At 36.6% G+C, this 21,171-nt stretch overlaps 1 protein-coding gene across 3 annotated transcripts in view; it reads right to left on the minus strand.

Annotated features, from left to right (window-relative positions):
- Positions 1–21,171, minus strand: part of LOC106669064 (GTPase-activating Rap/Ran-GAP domain-like protein 3) — a 423,385-nt gene that overhangs the window by 36,950 nt on the left and 365,264 nt on the right. For all 3 annotated transcript variants that reach the window (XM_014398322.2, XM_024224835.1, XM_024224836.1), the window contains exons 3-6: positions 14,722–14,791; positions 8,330–8,416; positions 8,010–8,091; positions 7,497–7,615 (exon numbers count right to left, since the gene is read on the minus strand). In XM_014398322.2, coding sequence (XP_014253808.2) covers positions 7,497–7,615; positions 8,010–8,091; positions 8,330–8,416; positions 14,722–14,791 — 358 coding nt within the window. The remainder of the gene's footprint in view (positions 1–7,496; positions 7,616–8,009; positions 8,092–8,329; positions 8,417–14,721; positions 14,792–21,171) is intronic.

The following is a 21,171-nucleotide window of genomic DNA, read 5'->3' on the forward strand; positions in this document are numbered from 1 at the left end:
ATGACGAAGTCTGATATGACGGTGAAATATGAATAAAAATAGTAATAAAAACAAATTGTCATTTTACGATCAATGCAGGAAAATATAGTAGAAAATCTGGGGCGGTTCGGTTTTGTCAAAGGGAGATTTTAGGAGGTGTGAAAAAAAATGAATTTATACAATGCTAGAAAATTTGAGATTAAAAAAAATGAATTTATACATTGCTAGAAAATTTTAGATTAAAAAAATGAATTTATGCAATGCTGGAAAATTTTACATTCAAAAACATGAATTAATACAATGCTAGACGATTTTAGATTCATCTCACGATTTCTGAATATAAGTAATAATTATTTATTTTTATCTACAACCGTATATGTATTGTACACAACCAGCAGAGTGGATTTCAATTTACGATTGTAGCACTACACCCTATCAAAAGCCTGTTCTCGGATCGGAGGAAGTGATATCAACAACTCTGAAACATTACTTGAACGTGGAATGATGGATATTGAACCCGACGTTTCTAGGATGCGCATTTAACATTTTCAAAAATCGTCTTTCGTGGATTTCGGACATGTAGTAGGATATATGGTTAGGAGGTAGGTTTCAAAGGTGATGTTTGTTAAAGATAAAATGATGGATCGACCTGCTGTTGAACAACTTGGAAAAAGGATCTTCGGTGAGGTCACAACAGAACGACAATTCTTTTCGTTTTTGCCGAGAGTTCGACGATTATATCGTCATCATCAGGACCTATTAATTATAGGAAAATATAGCAATTATAACATATTGTATGTAAAACCAAAATTAAAAACAGTTATATTTTTCTTCTTTTCCTCGACGAGTGTTGAAATAAGCCTTAAGAAAAGACTGCATCTAAAATCTTTTATCTTATTATGATGATGGGGCCCTGTTCATGACGATACAATCGTCGGAAGCTCGGCAAAAACTTAAACAATTGTCGTTCTGTTGTGACCTCACCGAAGATCCTTTCTCCAAAGTGATGTTGGTCTTCATTCCAGGCTATATTGAAAATCATTTATACTTGAACATTTAGATTATTCGAAAATTTTGTACGCCTTCCCCTTCCTAGATAAACCGAGTGTGTTATTTAATCCCAAAACCTGCTGATGATTTATCAGCTTACAAAGAGTCAATTGTCTATTTGAAAAATGAAACCTCCAACAAGAAGAAAACTAAAATGGAGAGGTAGCAGCAAAATAATGAAAGACCGTCCGATACTCAACGCTCCAAGAGACGACATGAACAGGATGTTTGAATTTAATCAAAACTTCCAAATAAATCTCGGTACCAAAAGAGAATGGGAAAGAGAGGGAAACACCTCCTTTAAGAATGGCACCATCATTTGGTACACAGATGGATCTAGAACGCAAGAAGGTACAGGGGCAGGAGTATTCGATCCTGGAACCAAATACTCAGAACCCATGGGAAAATAAATACACTAGTATCTTCCAAGCTGAGATTCACGCAATCGAGAGATGTACTCAACTCAAGCTAAGTAAAGGGTACAAAAACAAGAACATAGCTATCATGTCAGATAGCCAAGCAGCCATGAAAGTACTAAGCTCAAATATCATTAGTTCCAAGATGGTGCTGAACTGCAAAACCAAGCTAAACATATTAGGTACGCAGAATAAAGTCAGCCTATACTGGGTCCCAGGACACATGGGAGTAGAAGGCAACGAGAAAGCGGACACCCTTGCAAGGCAAGGAGCTGCTACACCACTGACAGGACCTGAACCTTTCTGTGGCATAGGAACCCACACTATTAACAAGTATCTCAGACAGAAGGTCAAAAAGAAAGTGAAGGAACAATGGAATTCACCATTGGACACAGACAATCCAAGAATCTTCTGACCAATTTTGGAAGGAAAGAAATTATAGAATGTGTCAAGAGAATCAGGAACTGAGAATCCTAATAGGATTCTTAACATGACGCTGCAAGCTAAATGGTCACTTAAAGGAAATTGGAATAATCCAACGGCACATGCAGATTCTGCAAAGAGGCAGAGGAGACACCAACCCTCCTACTAACGAACTTTGGAGCTACAATTGCCCGCAGGAGGAAGTGTTTTGGGATGTACAATGTGACCATAGAAGAGATCCAACCACTGAAACCGGCCCTAGTAATCAAGTTCCTTGATGAAATAGGACTCATCGGTGTGCTTTAGGCAGAGAACGGGGGATACAGCAGCTCTTAAAGGGCGCAGTATATATCACCCCGACTAATAACATCTACATCTACATTTGCAAATTGTGCCCAAAATAATTAATATTTCAAGTTACGATGAATCCTGGCCTATCCATTATCTTAAGTGTTGGTTTTGTTTCATTATCAGCAAAACTGCGCTAGTTCTATTACGTTTCCCACATATTTTACCTACATCAACCAATACGGAGCTTATTGTAAAAGCCTTTATTAATTATAAAGGCTAATTGCTATGTACTGAAATGAAGTAAGTGACTTGGTCTGTTAGGATTTATTAAGAGATATTTTCAGAAAGGTAAATTGAATCCCCGTAATACGTTTGTCGAGTGTACGTTTTTCCGTGTTTCCCGTATTGAAATTATTATATAATTTATGTTATAAATTTTATTAAAGAAGGTTCGTCGGTGCTGAAATAACGATTCGTACGGTGTAATCCACATCAAGAGTCGACTACCTCACTTTTCATATAAATCCGTTCCAAAGATATCTGCATATCATGTTTATGAATTACATTACAGCGGGCCGGAGCGGTTGAATTTCCTAACATAATTAAGTCCCACTTATTATTTTCATACCAACCATTTTCAACGGCAAACATAACCTATTGGCATGAAATGTTCGTTAATATCTATAATGAAAATCGGTAAAAGGCTTATATTGTTGAAACTTTATTTTATGTATGTGTAAAATAAATATTACTAGATAAAGCTTTTTTCCTATCAAATTTCAGGTGGATAATTCAACACCTAACAGTGAAAACTGTTCGAAAACGAGTCAAAATAATTTATAAAAAACGATATGTATACTAATTACGATTATTAATTATTTAGTCAAAACCTTTATGTAAAAATGATTTATTCATTAGGCAGGGTTCATACCAGAACGATGAAATACACATCTTTTGGTCGTAAGGGACATATGATAATTCACTTGTAATATACGCAACTCATGACAGTAATTTTTTTTTCACGAAAAGCTCCAGGTTATGATCTAATTACAAAACAAATATTACAAAATTTGCCCTACAGAGGCTTACTATACTTAACATACTTATACAACGCTGTACTCAGGACCACATATTTTCCATTGCAATGGAAGTTCTCTATAATTAAAATGATTCATAAGCCAAGTAAACCTTCTGATCTTCCTAATTCCTATAGACCCATTAGTCTCCTTTCTATTCTTGCAAAAATACTAGAAAAACTACTTCTCCGATGATTACTGACAATAATTGAAAATTCTAATATTATTCCAGATCATCAGTTTGGGTTTCACATTTCACTCGACAACTCAACAATTACATCGTGTTGCTGACAATATAGCCTCTTCCCTCGAACAAAAACAGCATTGCTTGGGTGTCTTTCTTGATTTAGAACAGGCCTTCGATCGAGTCTGGCACTCGGGCTTGCTTTGGAAAGTGAGGAACATCCTCCCTCATTCGTAGTATCTTATACTGAGATCTTATCTGACGGATCGATTTTGTCGAGTCCGTCAGGGAACTGGATTCTCACCTTATATGCGCATAAGGGCGGATGTTCCTCAGGGAAGCATACTTGGCCCTTTTCTATTTTCCATATACACTGCAGATATTCCTACACACGTTAACATTTCGACACACACATTCGCCGATGATATAGCGATTCTTACACGCAATTCGGACCCCTCAATTAGCACTCAACACTTACAACAACACCTGAATGAATTAACAATATGGTTCACAAAGTGGAGAATAAAGGTAAACCTAACAAAAAGCACACAGATCAATTTTACCTTACGTAAAAATGTCTGTCCTGCGGTGAGTATAAATGGACTTTCATTGCCTAACACTGACCTTGTGCGTTATCTTGGACTTTTCATGGATAAACGACTGACTTGGAATCCCCATACAAGACAGAAAAGACAGCAAACAAACCGACGTTATAAATTGTTAAAACGACTACTCGACTCACGATCAAAATAAGACCTTGAAAATGAACTTTTAATTTACACGACAATGATTAGACCTCTCGGGCGTACGGTTGTGAAGTGTGGGGCTAAATCAAGAATTCCAATTCCCAGCGTCTCCAGTCAATCCAATCAAAAATTCTCCGTCAAATTATAAATGCTCCTTTTTACGTTTCAAATTACACTATCCATAAAGACCTTCACATCCCGTTTGTACATGAACTCATCAAAACCCGATATAAAAAATTTCATCAATCACTGAACAAACACAGTAATCTATTCGTACGAAATTTATCATTTCCAACCCTATCTGAAAATCCTCCAAGACGATTGAAGCGAAAGTGGCCCCGAGACCTTCTCATTGTGAGAAGACTGAACAAGATATCAGTGTGAAGGAGTGTTGGTACTGGGCAACTTCTACAAGAGCCTCAAATGATAATTCAACATATACGAACATATTTACTTAATACATCACTTGTAGTTGTAAATGCCAAATAAATGTAATAAAAAAATTTAAAAAATCTTTTTTTTTCTTTTTTTGGCCTTGTGTTTTCACATCTGTTAAAAGATACATTTTGGGAAGGATCGGCAGAAGAATTTGATTTTTCTGACATATAGCTTGTTTTTAACTTGAAAATTTGTAACTCTTCCGCAATTAACTTTAATTCAAACTTTTGTCCGGAGAAAATCCGTATTTTTCTTCTTCGAGCCTGTATCAAAATCTGTCTGTTTTGAGCTTTTACAATTGAGAAAAATAATGGTAAAACGAAAAAAAACATTCTCTGGTTTTGATTTAATTAAGAAGGCTATTGCGTAACGGTTATTGGGTACTTAACTTTTGCAAAGCTTTGTACGAATCGTGGATTCGTTTTAAAGTCACTCCAACTCTTTTGAACTTGAAAAAATCAGGTAGCATTTGAATTTTCTCCGGGTATTTCGGTGTACACGATAAGTACCAACTTGGTTTCTTGATTAAGAAAATTTATGTACACTATACTTTTGGGAATGATGATGATTAAATTCACTAATTTCGTGGTCCGCTTGACCAATCAATACATTTCAATTAATTAAGGTTTCTTAGTTGAGATAAAAGAGTCAATGGCACGAGCGGGATTCGAACCCACGATCTTCAGCTAGATACACCGCTGCTCTACCACTTGAGCTATCGTGACCTCGATCCACTCGGACACTAACNTGTATTTCTCGCGTATTTTGTATTGAACTGCGGCCATTTGAGCATCTCGATCTGGTTACTGACTCTCTGCTTTTACTTGTATATTACGTCGTTATTTTAAAATCCTAGCCTCTTGTTTGTACCTCAGGTTGTCAAGTTAAGAATAAATAACCAACATACAATCACATATATATCGCCACAAACATAGAAGTCTGGTCACATTCACTCACCCCAGAGTACTTGATATTCCTCGGGGCTGGGTAAATAACCCCTTCCTTTCACGCTAATAAATTACATTCATCCTAATATTCTAACATAAACATGACACAAACACGACACAAACACTTCATACACAATACAAGCACAGCACAAACACACATAAACTATATACATTGAAAGTCCCTATAGCCCTGAGGTACCGATACAGCGATTTGTGCCCGCTGCCATCCCCCAAGACTACGCACAGGTCCGATGATATTCCAAAATATTGCCTATAAACATCGAGCCTTCTACAATTGAAAACGTGCTCGACTGTTACTCTATCCATGTATAATGGGCACCTATGCGGTCGCTTTCCTGCTAGAAGGTGCCCGTGCGTAATTCTTGTATGACCTATGCGTAGTCTTGTCAGTATGACCTTTTCCATTTTTGACCAATTTTCTGTGAACCAGGGACCGACGTCTTTCTTAATCTGTAGGGTTATTTCTATTGTTCCGAGCCCAGCCGTTTTTCAATTCTTCTTTTATCGTATTTGAAATTAATAACTTGAGATCCGCTGGGAGTATAGGTTGGGAAGCGTCGTGAGGTCATCTGGCTGCTTCTTTGGCCGCCCTGTCTGCTTCTTCCTTCCCGGCTATCCGTCGTTTCTATAATTCATTTTCCTGGGTTTTCTGTATCTCTAGTTTTGTCTCCACTACGCACTTCATATTCGAAGACGGTTTGGGTGGGTGTTACATTCTCCTCATTACATAACGTACAGATCATCCCTATATGTCCATGTTGAGTAAATGTCTTCTCATATGCCAGTGATTGGATATGAGTCCCGTGACCCCTTTAAGTTTGGCCCTCTTTAATTAATTGTAGTAGTAAATTTGTTTGTGGGACGGCGGTTGCCGAGATTTCAGTGTGGTAGACTCTCGGCTCGTAGACCCTATGGTAGTTAGTTCGATTCCCACCGTCGCTCGTATAATTTTATTTACGCTCTCCCCTTCCACGAAGAAATAATTATGATATACACACTACAAATATTCTGCTCTGGCTAATATATTAACCATCAAGCCAGCTGATCCGTTCTTTGTGTGTTTTTGAAAAGCAAAATCCTGAGAATTATGTAATTTTAAGTTGAGCACTGAACATAGGCGAGAGAAAAAAAAATTGCACCCGACGAATTTAGAAAAATATATTATATTTATTATTACGATGAAAATTTAATTGTATTAAACGGTGCTTAAAACTAATCCGAATGGTTTTTGTTTTTTCCCCAACGAAAATATATCTTTACTGTTATTCGGTATTTGCTGGTAGCCCATTTTATTATTACATTATTATCCTGCTTAACAAAACAAATGAATTAACATAATCGGAATTAATAACCCTGACACACATGTACAACAAAGGGAGAAAACCATATTTAAAAATATTATGTAAATTATTAAAATATTGTTTTCTTTATCCGTTCTGGAAGCTCATTAGGAAGCTTGAACATTGTCTAATAATTTTTGACCTCGTATCGTAAAAAAAGTTTTCATAAAACTATTTCACGTCTGTAGCCTCCTCTTGTAATAAAAAATATCGAAATTAAAAATCTAACACAAATACATTATTTGAAATTGACACGTTCATAATTGACATGATGAGTTAAGTCAAAATAGAGTCCATACCCAATCATTACAGTAAGGCCTTAAAAGCCTGAAAGCTATAAAACTTGTGTTAAAGAAAGTGATTGTTTTTACTAACAGATTTGTAAATGCAATTAATCGGTGTTTGCAAATTGGTTAGTCATAAATTTTTCATTCAGCAATTCTATTTTCGAAATCATTTAATTCAATAAGACTAGATATATCATTGGAAATATTCAATTGTAAATGCTAGTAGAGTAGAAGAGGAGAGGTTCGGATAAAAGGCAATTCTCATGCGGGATTTTTATGAGTACTTTTACCAACTCACCGTCTTTTTCCATAAAATAACTCTATACTGCGGGACGCATTGGGAATTAGTGTCGGTGAGAACGACGCTGAGGAAAAAGGGTACTTTTTCGCTATCGACTCCGACATAGTTTTGATGCACTAAAAACAAAAGTATTATTGAAAACGTGAGTAGATCAAGATTTCACTTAACTATTCAGAAATCGTGAGATGCGGTCTGGTGTGATGTAGGTTTCAGAAAAACATTTTCTTTATCGTGCCAACGTTTCGATCTTTATTGAGATCATCTTCAGGGACTGGGATTTACAAACATTGTTTACATTTAACAAATACATTTAGGATGTGGAAAATTGAATTTATACAATGCAAAATATATTTTTTATATTCAATCAAAGTATTTCTGCTCAATCAAAGTTTTTGTTGGCACGATAAAGAAAATGTTTTTCTGAAACATCACACCAGACCGCATCTCACGATTTCTGAATAATTATCGATTAACGGTCACTAATCACCACACATTTCATTTAACACTTACGCTTCCCAAGGAAATACTTGAAATACCACCTAGTTTGGTATTCCGGGTTCTCTAAAACGGGTGTGCTCGGCGAGCCAAATATCTGAAACAGAAGAATAGTATAAAAAATTTAAATAACAATGAACTGTTCAGTTTTTAATGTTAAATATGAATGATTCTGATTTGCGTATGGATGGATTTTAACTCAAAATAGCGCATGCATCTTCATTGTGCATTCAAGTACATCAAGTGAAGCGTGCTTGATTAAACCATAAAAACAACTTTATTGAAGTTACACAGTCGTGTGAATTTTTAAAAATGTGTGATTTAGTTTAAACTACCTCTTCTTTTCCTCCTAATGATTCTCCATTTTCCACTCTAAATCTACGTCCGATGGCATCTTGATCGTTAGCTTCCACCTGCGGCAGCTGTAAAAAAAAAATTTGTTATTGTATTTTAACAATTTATATCTTCATCTACATTTAGCCACCATTAATAATGACAAGTAATATATATAACAAATTACATAACGATATGCTTGGGAACACACCGATACAACGCTACCCGACGCAAATCCAAAGTCCAATTTTCCATATGGTTGTACTACCCCCGTGCACATTTGCCGGATGCAACGCTACCCTACTCTATGCTCTGCGATACCCACTGTCCAGATTTTCGTCGGGAGCATCGAGTATAGGCGAAGACAAAAGAACCGGACACTCATTTTTTTATTCAAACTACATGACGTTACATTAATTACAACATACTTATTTTAATATATACCAAATTAAGCGAGATCAAAAATTTAAAAGTTTTTTATTTTAAAAAAATTAATTTTAATTGTTTGGTAGAAAATTGATCAAAATAATGGAATACAATTTTTGAATATAAAGAATTTAAGAAACAATTTATTACACGGTTTTGCTCATAAAATTAACTAACAATTTATTTCATGGATTAGCTCATAAAATTTAACTAACAATTTATTTCATGGTTTTGCTCATAAAATTTAACTAACAATGTATTTCATGGTTTTGCTCATAAAATTTAACTAACAATTTATTTCATGGTTTTGCTCATAAAATTTAACAAACAATTTATTTCATGGTTTTGCTCATAAAATCACACCATTTTCATCGAGTTACCGTCAGAACAGGACTCTCATATTTTTTGTAGTTTATTTCAAACTAAGTATATGTAATTTTTCGTTATATTTATTACAACATACCTATTTTAATGTAAACCAAATTAAACAAGATCAAAAATTCAAGTTTTTTATTTAAAAAAAATTAATTTTAATTGTTTGGTAGAAAATTGATCAAAATAACGGAATAATTATTTAAATCTATTAAGTTTAATAAACAATTTATTGAGTTGTGCACATAAAATTTAACTAACAATTTAATTCATGGTTTTGCTCATAAAATTGCACCATTTTCGTCCAGTAACGTGAGAACAGCACACTCATATTTTTTGTAGTAATTTAAACTAAGTATATGTAATTTTGTCGTTATATTTATTACAACATTCCTATTTTAATGTAAACCAAATTAAACGAGATCAAAAATTCATAAGTTTTTATAAAAATTATTTAATTATGATGGATAGGAAGAAAATTTATCAAAACACCGGAATAATTATTTAAAAATATTAAGTTTAATAAACAATTGATTGAGTTGTGCACATAAAATTTAACTAACAATTTATTACATGTACAGTTCTAATTTTCGTAGGGATCATTGGCAGGTCGATCAACAAACATCAAATTTTTCACATGTTTTTGCTCAAAATAATGCATTAAGAACAAAAGAGGCTTTGCGATTCCGATACTGATTTGTGATACACGCTGTGCGACTGGCTGTACATGGTGTGCGCTAGACGTCGCATAGATTGACCAAAACGAGACGAGGCGTCGTGAAGCATCAGGTAGCGTCGCATAGCGTTGCATCGGGTAAGTGTGTTCCCCGCCATAGGTTGAACTGATAATATTTTTTTCCTTCCTTATGACAGCATTTGAAAACGTTTCAATATAAAGGAAAAGAAGAGAGAGAGAGCGAGTGAGAGAGAGAGAGAGAGAGAGAGAGAGAGAAAGAGAGAGAGAGAAAGAGAGTGAGTAACTGAGGAGCAATTGTGCGATTCTACGATTGAACATTGGTTGGTAGAAATTATGGTTTTTCTATCATTATTGTTTTCTTTATTAAAGCTGCAATTTTTGAAGTTCTTCGCTTTTAAAAAATGTAGCCCTTTAAATTTATCATATAATCGATCGTCATACTTGAGATTAAGTAGGCATCATACATAAGTGATTAATAATTTTTGTAAACGCTTTATATTGTTATAATTTGCATTGACATAATTTGTAAAAAGTAAGAGAGTACTAACTAACGCTTTGTATAAAGGTAATTTTAGGTTAACTTCTTTATCAAACTTTCGATTGAGCGAAAATTGTTGTTATGGGAAGGCTCAAATCGATCAATCGGTATTTTTACTGCTAACAGATTTCTATTTGATTTTCCCACCGGCGAAACCGAATGCTTTTTCTAATAAAAATTAATCATCTTCAAGGCGTGTTTATTGCTTGAAGACTTTTAGTAACTTTTAGTCACTTTTTTTGCACGACGAAATCGAATTAACTTTCCCCCTCGTTGAAACATTTTTTGTACTATGACCCCTGCCGTGAAGAGTTACTCAATTTAAACTTCAGTAAATTAAGATTTATTTTATGTTTAAGGGTTTAGGAAAAGTCGATTCGCCGGTAGTTAATTGTAAGGGTGAAATTCCAAGCACCCATATCCGCGGAAGGGCGCACTTGTTTCGACAAATCAAATAAAGTTTTAACGAGCTCCAAAATCGGAGAATAATTTCTATGCAGAACAAGGGGTTTAGCTTCTTCCCAAATAACGTTGTTGTATTATACATTCTAATTGAGATTTGTAAAAAATATACATTTGAGAAGTGTAAATAAGTGACAATTAATTAAGGTTTTTAGTTGAGATGAAAAAAAGCTAATGGCACGATAGGGATTCGAACCCACGACGTTCGGCTAGATACGACGCTGCTCTACCACCTGAGCTATCGTGACCTCGTTCCACTCGGACACTAACTTCCCATCTCAACCCCACCTTATGAATTGGGATGGGGAGTTGATGTCCGAGTGGATCGAGGTCACGATAGCTCAGGTGGTAGAGCAGCGGCGTATCTAGCCGAAGGTCGTGGGTTCGAATCCCTCTCGTGCCATTAGCTTTTTTTCATCTCAACTGAAAACCTTAATTAATTGTCATGTATTAATTGGTCAAGTGGACCACGAAAGTAGTGAATTCGTGTAAATAAGCTTTACCTCTGCAAAAAATTAAGTATGATAGCACGATTTTACATCATGAATGAAATAATAAAATAAAAAGCGAACAGGTGGAGGATTTCACATCGATATTGTCATCAACGACAGAAATTGATTTAAATTCAATTCAATTCAGTTCAACTCAGAAATTGGCCTTTTTCGACTTCTCCTAAACCAAGTTCCAATCAATTGAAAGATTGATTTATAGAAGCTAATTCTGCACACGTGCATACATACAGAATTAAGCTTATGACTTCAGCAAGCCGCGAGAATCGCCTGCTTTGGGTCTTGGCAGTCCGGGGCTTAATGCGTTCGGCCGTTTAAGTTCCAGAGGCTGTTCACTGCTAGGCCATTTCAGCCTGCAACGTATGTAGTTTTTAATGCAAGGTATGATTTAATGCAAGATAAAAAAACCTAGTGTCACGAGTGGGATTCGGCTTGGGTCGTGTAATCTATTTGAAAAATGGCAAAAAGGAGGGAAAATTCAAAAGGTGGGGTTGAAATGGGATGTTAGTGACCGAGTGGATCGAAGTCACGATACCTCAAGGGGTAGAGTAGCGGCGTATCTACCCAAAGGTCGTGGGTTCGAATCCCGCTCGTGACACTGACTTCTTTATCTCAACTAAAAACCTTAATTAATTGAAAGATATTAATTGGTCAAGCGGACCACGAAAACTAGTGAATTGATTATTTATAATTATTTGATAAAATTATTTTACCATTTAAATCAAACGAAAGTGTTCTGTGCAATTTCTCTCGTTGACGTCGGGGTAATTAAGCAACATACACAAAATATTATTGATCGAAATGACCTCAGATAATATAACGTATTAAAAATATCTCTATTTCACCCAATTATTCCATGCACGGGAGGTTGGTAAAACCGATTTGTTTCTGAAATAGAGGCCATTAATCGGTTTGACGTCTTCAGATGAAAACTTGCGTTAAACAATTTTCAAGTCAGTTTCAAATGTAAACAGGAGGCGACAGGGCGCGTCTGAGGGTTGATTTAATCGAGTTTTAATGCGTGTGTTGATTCAAACTCACGCTGAGAAAGCGGCAAAAGACCGGGTCTGGAAATTGCTCGCTTGCTGTTTCTCACGTAATGGAAACGGGCAGGGAGTAAATTCATAGGAGTTAAGAAGGAAAAACGCCTCGAATCCATAACGCCCCGCTGAGTCGGTGAGAAACGAAGGAAAACAAGAAAATCCACTGCCGCGCCAGTTCCCTGTCGCCGATAAGTTTCCCGACCAGACAAAGTCCAGGAATTTGAAATTGCCTGAGAGCCGGCGGTCATTTTCCGAGGAAATAAGTACTCTATAAAAAAAGTTCAAGATGCAAATAAATAGCAGATCTATTACCATTATGTGACATGTTTAGTATGTGATAGGGTTTAGTGTAGGTGTATGGTTGATACACAAAGACAGATAAAGATTTTCAGTTTATATACTAATGAATAAAAAATATGAATGAAAAAAACTGTTTTACTTATAATACAAACCAAAAGAGGAGAATAACATAACAGTAAAAATACAATTGATCGCAAAATCCGTCTGCCGTAGGTCGCCGTGTTAAAACAATGAAAATTCTGTATGCATTAAAAAAAAGAGATAGAGAGAGAGAGAGAGGGAGAGAAATCATATATATATATATATATATATATATATAAATTCCGGGAAAAGGGTGGTTTTAGCCTGGATTCCAGGACTGGCCGCGATGGCGGGTACTCTCGTCCCTCACAGTGATGATATTGAGATAACCCCAATTAGGCCTGACGACGCGAAGAGAATAGTAAAAAATATAATATTAGAAATGTGGAAGCGTCGTTGGGCCGACTCGATTGACGCGCTTGTGCCCCGTCAAGCGGACGGTCGACCGGTGAGCCCGGAGGGGCTATCCCGAAGGGAAAGCGTTGTCCTGACCCGCCTGCAGATCGGTCATACACTTGCGACGCATGGGTACCTGTTGATCGGTGCTAGTAGACCGTGGTGTCTAGCGTGTCAAGTTAACAGACTCAGGTGTCAGGGAAGGTTTCAAGATTTCGTGCTCTTCGGACGCTTCTTTCCAGAGCTCCATCTCCATTGAATGAAGTCATCGCAGAAAGCGGAAACCTACGTGAAGGTCTGAGGGAGAAGATCAGACAAGCCATCAAAATCTACATTGACATGAAGAATCAAATGCCAGTTCAAACACGATATGTAATAAAAACTAAAATTATATTGATCTTGAACCCTCCAAGAAACCCAGAAGTTCACTCCTTGATAAAGTGAAGCAACCTAGGTGAAGCAAGCGGATCTTACCCAGAATTGAACACTCTGCCAAGAAATGAAAAACAGATTCGAGGGCATGCGAACTGCAAAGCGAACAGAAGCCTGGCTCACCCCTATTCCACACGGCCGAGTTCAGCTGAACAACCTCACAGCGCATTTTAAAAAATCAACGCAGCACAACCAAAGAGTAACCTTTAATATTTGGCTTTTTCAGCCAAACAACAACGCTGGAGGAATCCTTAATTCTTTACATAATGAAAGGTCCACCGAGCTCATGGCACGTTCAGCACATTCACTGCGGTGTTGGGAATTAATCCGAGTCAAGAGAGCCGAAAATTGGGTGCTGCAAATAGAGAGATTTTCCAATGACAGGGAGAAGAGCCACAGTACTCTGGGAGATGCCTTCTCTATCTAGGGATTGCGCGGGAGACCAGGCTGATGTATTTCGGCTTAGGTAGCCCTTTGCGCGCGGCATACCGTCTGATGCTCAATGCAGACCCGGCCATTCGGAAATGACAAGCGGGGAGCGAGGTTGTCTTGGCTCCTCGGGGCTGAGCTGCTTCTACAAAAATGCTGCGGCAGTAACACCTTCTGTCGTATGCGGAGATGCGTCAGCTCTCATCTTGAGGATCAAAACGTCTGATAAGGCCTAATCGGCTTGGTGCGGACTTTAAAGATCCTTTGTCCTTTTAAGGACGACCGAGTATTGTATCATCGTCCATTCTTTTATCAGATGTGAACAGCGTATTGATGGCTGAGAGATTAGAATAAAACGTGCACACAAAGATAGACCTATGTGCAGATAGGGAAGAAAAGAACGAGAAAGAGAGGAAAGGAGAAAGAGAGAGAATGAGAGAGAGAGTGTAGAAAGAAACTTGTTGAAAAGCGAGTTCACTGGAGGTAGTACGAGAGAATACTTTTTAAGTCTAGGTTGTAGGCTTACTGGAGAGTGAGGTCAAAACAAAGAAATTATAAGTTGAAAAAATTTAAATGAAATAAAAATAGTTTAACAATTTTCCTTGTCTCTACGATATTTAATTAGTTGGATTTCTTACATATTTTTCTGCTGTTTATCCATATCAAAACACTTAGCCTATACAAATTAGCACATTTTAACTTGACTTACCAATTCGACGCTCCCATAATGCCGTCTGCTGAAAACTCCACGCCTGGATATTAAGTCGTTGGATGAGGTGCTAGAACAAAAGAAAAAAAAATCGGTCAATAGATGGGTAAGCATGGGTGGAAATGGCCGCTCCCCACGCCATCGCTTCCTTAATCAAGATCCCATCTCTGCATCAATCATAACTTCCGGTTGACAGTAATCTAAAGCCTAATACATCTCTGTAGAACGACTATTTGTTTCAATTTTCGTTTAAAAGTGGTACAAATAAAATACACAATAACTACTCATCGCTGTAATTTTATATTTTTAATTTTGTTTAAGCAACATCCATGGATTGAATTGATCTTTTAGAAAATGCTGTACGTAATATATAAAAGATTATTTTGTAAAATAAATACCAACCAGGACGTTGTATCAAAAACGCCACATATTCAAAAATCAATTAATTTTTTTCTGACTTTTAAAACAGTTCATAAATATGGCATTATTTTTTTATTTCAAAAATTGTTAATACTTTATACTGTTGATTGTATAATTAATAAATTAATAAAAAATATGCAACTCAAACTGTGGCAGGTTAAGAAAGACACGGTACACGGAAAACGGGTCGATTAGGGAGCAGGCCATACTGACAAGACTACGCATAGGTCATACAAGTATAACGTTGCGGGCACATATAACTATAGAGTTACATAGAGAATAGAATAGAAATAGAAATTACATAGAGTTTGTGTGTGTTTGTGTTGTGTCTTTGTTAATTTATTGGAATGAATGTAATGTAAGGTCTTGGTTGAGATAAAAAAGTCAGTGTCACGAGCCGGATTCGAACCCACGACCTTCGGCTAAATAGGCCGCTGCTCTACCACTTGAGCTATCGTGACGACTGTGACGAGTTACGATAGCTCAAGTGGTAGAGCAGCGGCGTATTTAGCCGAAGGTCGTGGGTTCGAATCCCGCTCGTGACACTGACTTTTTTATCTCAACAAAGACCTTACATAAAAAGTATAATTAATTGAAAGAAGTCACTTGGCCAATTGACCAGTAAAACGTAAATGGAGTTATTTATTAGCCTAAATGGAAGGGGTTGCTTAACCCCGCCGGAGGATTATCGAGTACTCTGGAGGAGTGAATGTGACCAGACTTCTATTTTTGTGGACATTTATACCCGTATTTACGTATTATTCTATAGTTGACAACCTGAGGTACAAATGAGAAGCTAGCGTTCTAGGAAATAGCTGAAAAATACGTATGAAAGACAAGAAAAACCAGTAAAAACACAGAGGTAACGTTATTATTATGGATCGTGTAATTTGACCGATTTGGCGGTCGATAGTTTTAAAATCAGTAACAAATCATTATATCTTTTTTACATAAGATTGACCAATATTTAAATAATTATTATGATTCCAGGTTTACAACTGATAGGTGGTTATAAAGAAATCTGGAGATCAAAATATTCTATATAACATGCAATATGGATTACTCTGTATGTTATTTTGGAGGCAAAGAAGCTGGCATGGAAGGGCTTTTGATAACACCTCACATGAATCCATTGAAGCAGCAGTTAGTAAAAAGGCATAGACTCCAGATGATAACTATTAAAAAGTCGAGAAATAGAAACCTTCATATTGGGGCATCAATCACAGTAATACTACAACAAGGATAGCCCAAGCGTGCGTACAATCCCCAATCCTGTGGTTTCTGATTTGATTGTAGTTCTAAATAGGCTCTTATTATTGGCTATGCCGATGACTTATTAGTAATAATAGAAAGGAAATATGATGAAACTGCTTTATCTGAAATGGAAAGTGCCCTCAGATTAGAAGAATGTTCAGTGACATCCAAACCCGCGACTATAGACAAATCCTGTGCCCGTTCAGCACATGTTCACAAACGTCAGACCAACATTCTCCCTAAACATTTTATCTCACATATGGAGTTCTAAAGATTTGTTCTTTTTATAACTAGAGCAGGGGCGTATTGAGCCGAAGATCATGGGTTCGAATCCCGCTAGTGACACTGGGTTTTTTGTTTCAATCTATACCTTTTTTATATTTTTTTTTATTAAACTTAAATATATAACCTCTTTCCGGCCTCTGCCGGTTTTCACATCCTCAGGTGCGGACCACCTTCCCACTATCTTCGTCCGCACCTTAGGTCCAGTCGTGAGTTCCGTAAAACTTGCCAGGTCAGTCGCATCTATTGGGCTTGCCCAACGGCCGGTGTCGTTGGTCGGGTTGCTGAGAAGCTTCGCTCCCGATCCATATGGCCGCAGGCTATGGAGTGTGAGGACCTCAAGGCTGTTAGGGAGAGGATGAGGAGCATCCTTGGCAATTCCTTTATGCCGTGGTCCCTGAGGGTCGCTTTGGTCCGCCCAGGGATGCATCCCCTTGCCCCCACTACCACACCAGCCGCCAGAAAATTGCGTTTCTCGCGCAGCTCCGTGAGGGCCTCCCTCAGCACCCCGTATTTTTCCGCCTTGAAGTCCGCCACCGCGTCCAACGCGCCCGCGGTCTCATACGCCACGGTAGGACAACTATCCCATCCTCGTCGGTGGGAACGACGTCCGGCCGGAGACTCGATCCATCCGGGACTCGGTGGGGAGCTTTGACTGCGACCTGGTAGCCCGATTCACGGAGACCGGCGAAGAGGACCTGGAGGTAAAAAGATTAATTGAAAGAAGTAATTTGGTCAATCAAACCACTGCGTATAACGGATTTATTTCTACTATTTTTATAAAGAATCTATGTTTTTATTGTAAGAAAACAGGAATTTTATCCTTTAAAAACAAAGTAACATTATTTGTCAGATATAAAGAAAACCGAGTTGGACAGATGCTCACTTCTTAAGTTCTTACTTTCAAAACAATCCACTGTGAGCTAAGACTTTTCTTACGCACGTTTGTTTATGAACCCACACTTTTACCTCTCTCATATAAGAATCCATTAGCTTTCTCTGTTCTCAATGTGGACATCCCTTTTTCCTAGCCATTGTAGATCTAATCAAGAAGTCTAAATCAAAACGTTGTTTCTTCTAAATAAATTGAAGTGTTATATAAGAAAACCATCGGTTGTTACTCGCTATCACTAAAGATGAGATCACGAGGTCATCGGTGTCTCAGTCGGAGTTGTGGACTATCGGCCATGTGAATAAACAATGGAAACTGAGGGATACAGGCAGATGCCATTTTAAGTATGCCAATTGATGCCACTATTCTAAAGTACAACTTTACCAACAAGTACAAAGTACTGATACCAGAACGGGAAGAATGGGCCAAAGGAACAACACTAGAGGCAAATTCCTACTGGTATACCTACTGAGGTCTTTCGGATGAACCGCAAGATCGAACTGACGGTAAGCCTAGGTAAGTATGCTACCGTTTTCCAGTTTGAAATCATAGCGATTGAACAATGTGCCAGAGAAATAAAAACGTCGGTGTTTTGTTAACAATTCTGTACTATATGTAACATTGAATAGGACGATTATAATTATTTCTTTTAATTAACAAAATCTTATAATGAATGTAAGTAAAAAGTAGGATTTTCAGAAGATTTTGTCGGCTTTCACTTAGTTTTAATTTCACTAATAAAAAAACATCATTTCTACATTGTTTATTTATCAAATTACACGCCCATTATTGTTAAATATACCTGAATTTTCAGCCTATAAATGTTTCAATAAATATTGAGGTGGATTGATAATTTTAGCCGCTTCTATATGTTCAACGTGATTTTCAGCGTCTGTCGGCGACCTGTTTAATCTGTCTTTAGCCGAGGATTTACCCCATTCCACCCCGATGATGAAGGATTCAGCTCGTCACGTCGTGATTATGGGGTGATTCCGACGTGTCAAATGCCTTTTTTTCCATACAGTTGTTGTAAAATAATGTATAAAGTACATTTCGTTATTCGCGTGCACGGAAAGGCTGGTTTTATCAAACGACTAAATATTTTAAGGTGGAACACCAAATGTACTTTCTTTGGTGTCAAGATTCATGCTAATTTGCACGAATTGTAAAATTCAAAAAAAAGTAAAATGAATTGTTGCATAAAACAACCAATTTTATTATTTTTTTATATGTACATTATTATTAATATTATTATTATTGTTATTATTATTATTAAGTTAGACGATAAAACCAATAATAAAAACATTTTGTTGGGTTTACCGTACACCGTTAATAATCACGTAAGACAAAAAATTAGAGATACCAAATGCAGTTGAATCAATTTAGCGTTACCGTTCATGTTTACGTTATGCAAAATCCCCCAATAAAATGAACATTTTCAACAAATAGTTGAAACGACAAAAAATTGTGAATAAAAACGTAAAATTTCTCTTTCGGCCAGGCGAAAAAAGTCATCAGGGAAAGGGCATGTATATTTGATGACGTGGATACAAAAAGTCTGCTGCTACGTTGTACGTTTTGGTCTTATTACAGATTTCTCAAAATTACAGTTTTATACATTTTTCAGAGTGTAAAACATCTTCATACATATTTTTTCGGTAACTTTTCTCGAAATAAAGCAATGGCAATTAACTTGACTATTGTATATTCCTGAAGACCGACTCACAGGCTCTCTCTAGACCACGACACGACACACAATTATACATCTACACAGAAAACAAACAATTTGAGCCCTGAAGATGATCTCAATAAAGGTCGAAACGTTGGCACGTAAAGAAAATGCTTTTCTAAAACCTACGTCACACCAGACCGCATCTCACGATCTCCAAATAATCGAGTAATTAATGTTGTTTTACATCTTAAGTCTACTATTGTATATTCCAGAAGACCGACTCACAGACTCTCTCTAGGCACTCTCGACACGACATTCAAGAATGACACATCTACACAGAAAACAAACACTTTGAGCCCTGAAGATGATCTCAATAAAGGTCGAAACGTTGGCACGCAAAGAAAATTATTTTCAAAAACCTAAGTCATACCATCTCGTGATATCCAAATAATCAAGTAATCAATGTTGTTTTACATCTTAAGTCAACTATTAATTTGTATACCTTCTTATTACAAAAAATAAACAAAACAGAAGTGGCCGTTTTGTTATCTTTGAAAGAATATAACTAGATATAATTAATTACAATTGCCTATATCAAATTGAAGGTATTGTTATAATTTTATTGACCACACGATATATATTTGTCAATTTCGCCAATTGAACTTGATACAAATTTCTATTCATCAACAAGATCTTATGATTGCAAACAAATGTTTTTTTGTTGATTTTTGCCTTTTGTTTGTTACATTTGCCAGTTTAATCGTTATATCGTCCAACGGCAAAATGCAAAATGGCCGGATGTAAAATGGCAAAGTTTATTGCCGGGACAGTAACGCAAGAAATATTGAAAACCCAGACGGTTAAATGTGTCGTCCGATTTTTATTCTTTTACATTTTCTACGACATTTTCAAACATTCATTTATAACCACGACACACTACTAGATCTAGTGTTATGAATGTATAAAAAATATGTCTTTTTTTATTATCACCATGGCGTGATCCGTCTAGTACTAAAATGGACTACATACACATGTGGGAAAACGAACTAACAAAACTATTTAACAAATTAGGAATCAAACAGAACAAGATACTAAATCGGACAACTACTAAGACAATACATTGACAAAACCAACTCACTTGACAAAAACGGCTTTTACGCCATAACATATAAATGCGGAAGGAAATATATTATATAGACATGACGATAAATAAAGAAAAAGTAAAACACACACACCCCTACTCCAAAGTGTGACTTCACGTATGCACACAGACACACCGAAGATGACGAAGCTCGTCTGACAGAATAACCCGACACGAGTAGTCTTCCCAAAATTCATCAATAAGTAACAACCTATTGACATTTCATTGAAATGTTACTAGTGGCTGGGTAATTTCGATCACCAGTGGCCAAACTTAGACTTAACCAGGCTTGCACTATTATTGCCATCATAACACAAAAATAACACGCTACTAAACTTCATGATTTATAATTTCTCAAGCTGTTTGAACGGAAGACCTTAGATTGCTTTCAAGATCAACACTAGTATTAGGTTGTTTATTTATTTTCAGGGGGTGGAGTTTGTCTGCTTTGGGTAAACAGTGTAAAAGGTCGTGATCTCGAGGCGAAATTGGGTTAGGGTAAATATTACACTGCTTTGTTTGTACAATCGAAAATTTATTGCAAAATTAGCATACATGTTGTTAAAATAGACTTTATATCTAATTAAATACATAGTTTTTGGAGCAAGTATTGAAACATAATTAAATCAACGGCGATAGAAATAGAGATAATTATTCATTCGTGTTGAAGAAGAGGAAAAATCTTAAGGTAAGTATAACTTACATTTTTCATCTATGTTAGGCGAGCTATTATGACATTGTTTACAAAGCTGCATGCATCAAATTCTGATATGTTGTCACTACTAAAAC

Source organism: Cimex lectularius, unplaced genomic scaffold, assembly GCF_000648675.2.
Source record: "Cimex lectularius strain Harlan isolate CLEC.00 unplaced genomic scaffold, Clec_2.1 scaffold53, whole genome shotgun sequence".
NCBI classification, from domain to species: Eukaryota; Metazoa; Arthropoda; class Insecta; order Hemiptera; family Cimicidae; genus Cimex; species Cimex lectularius.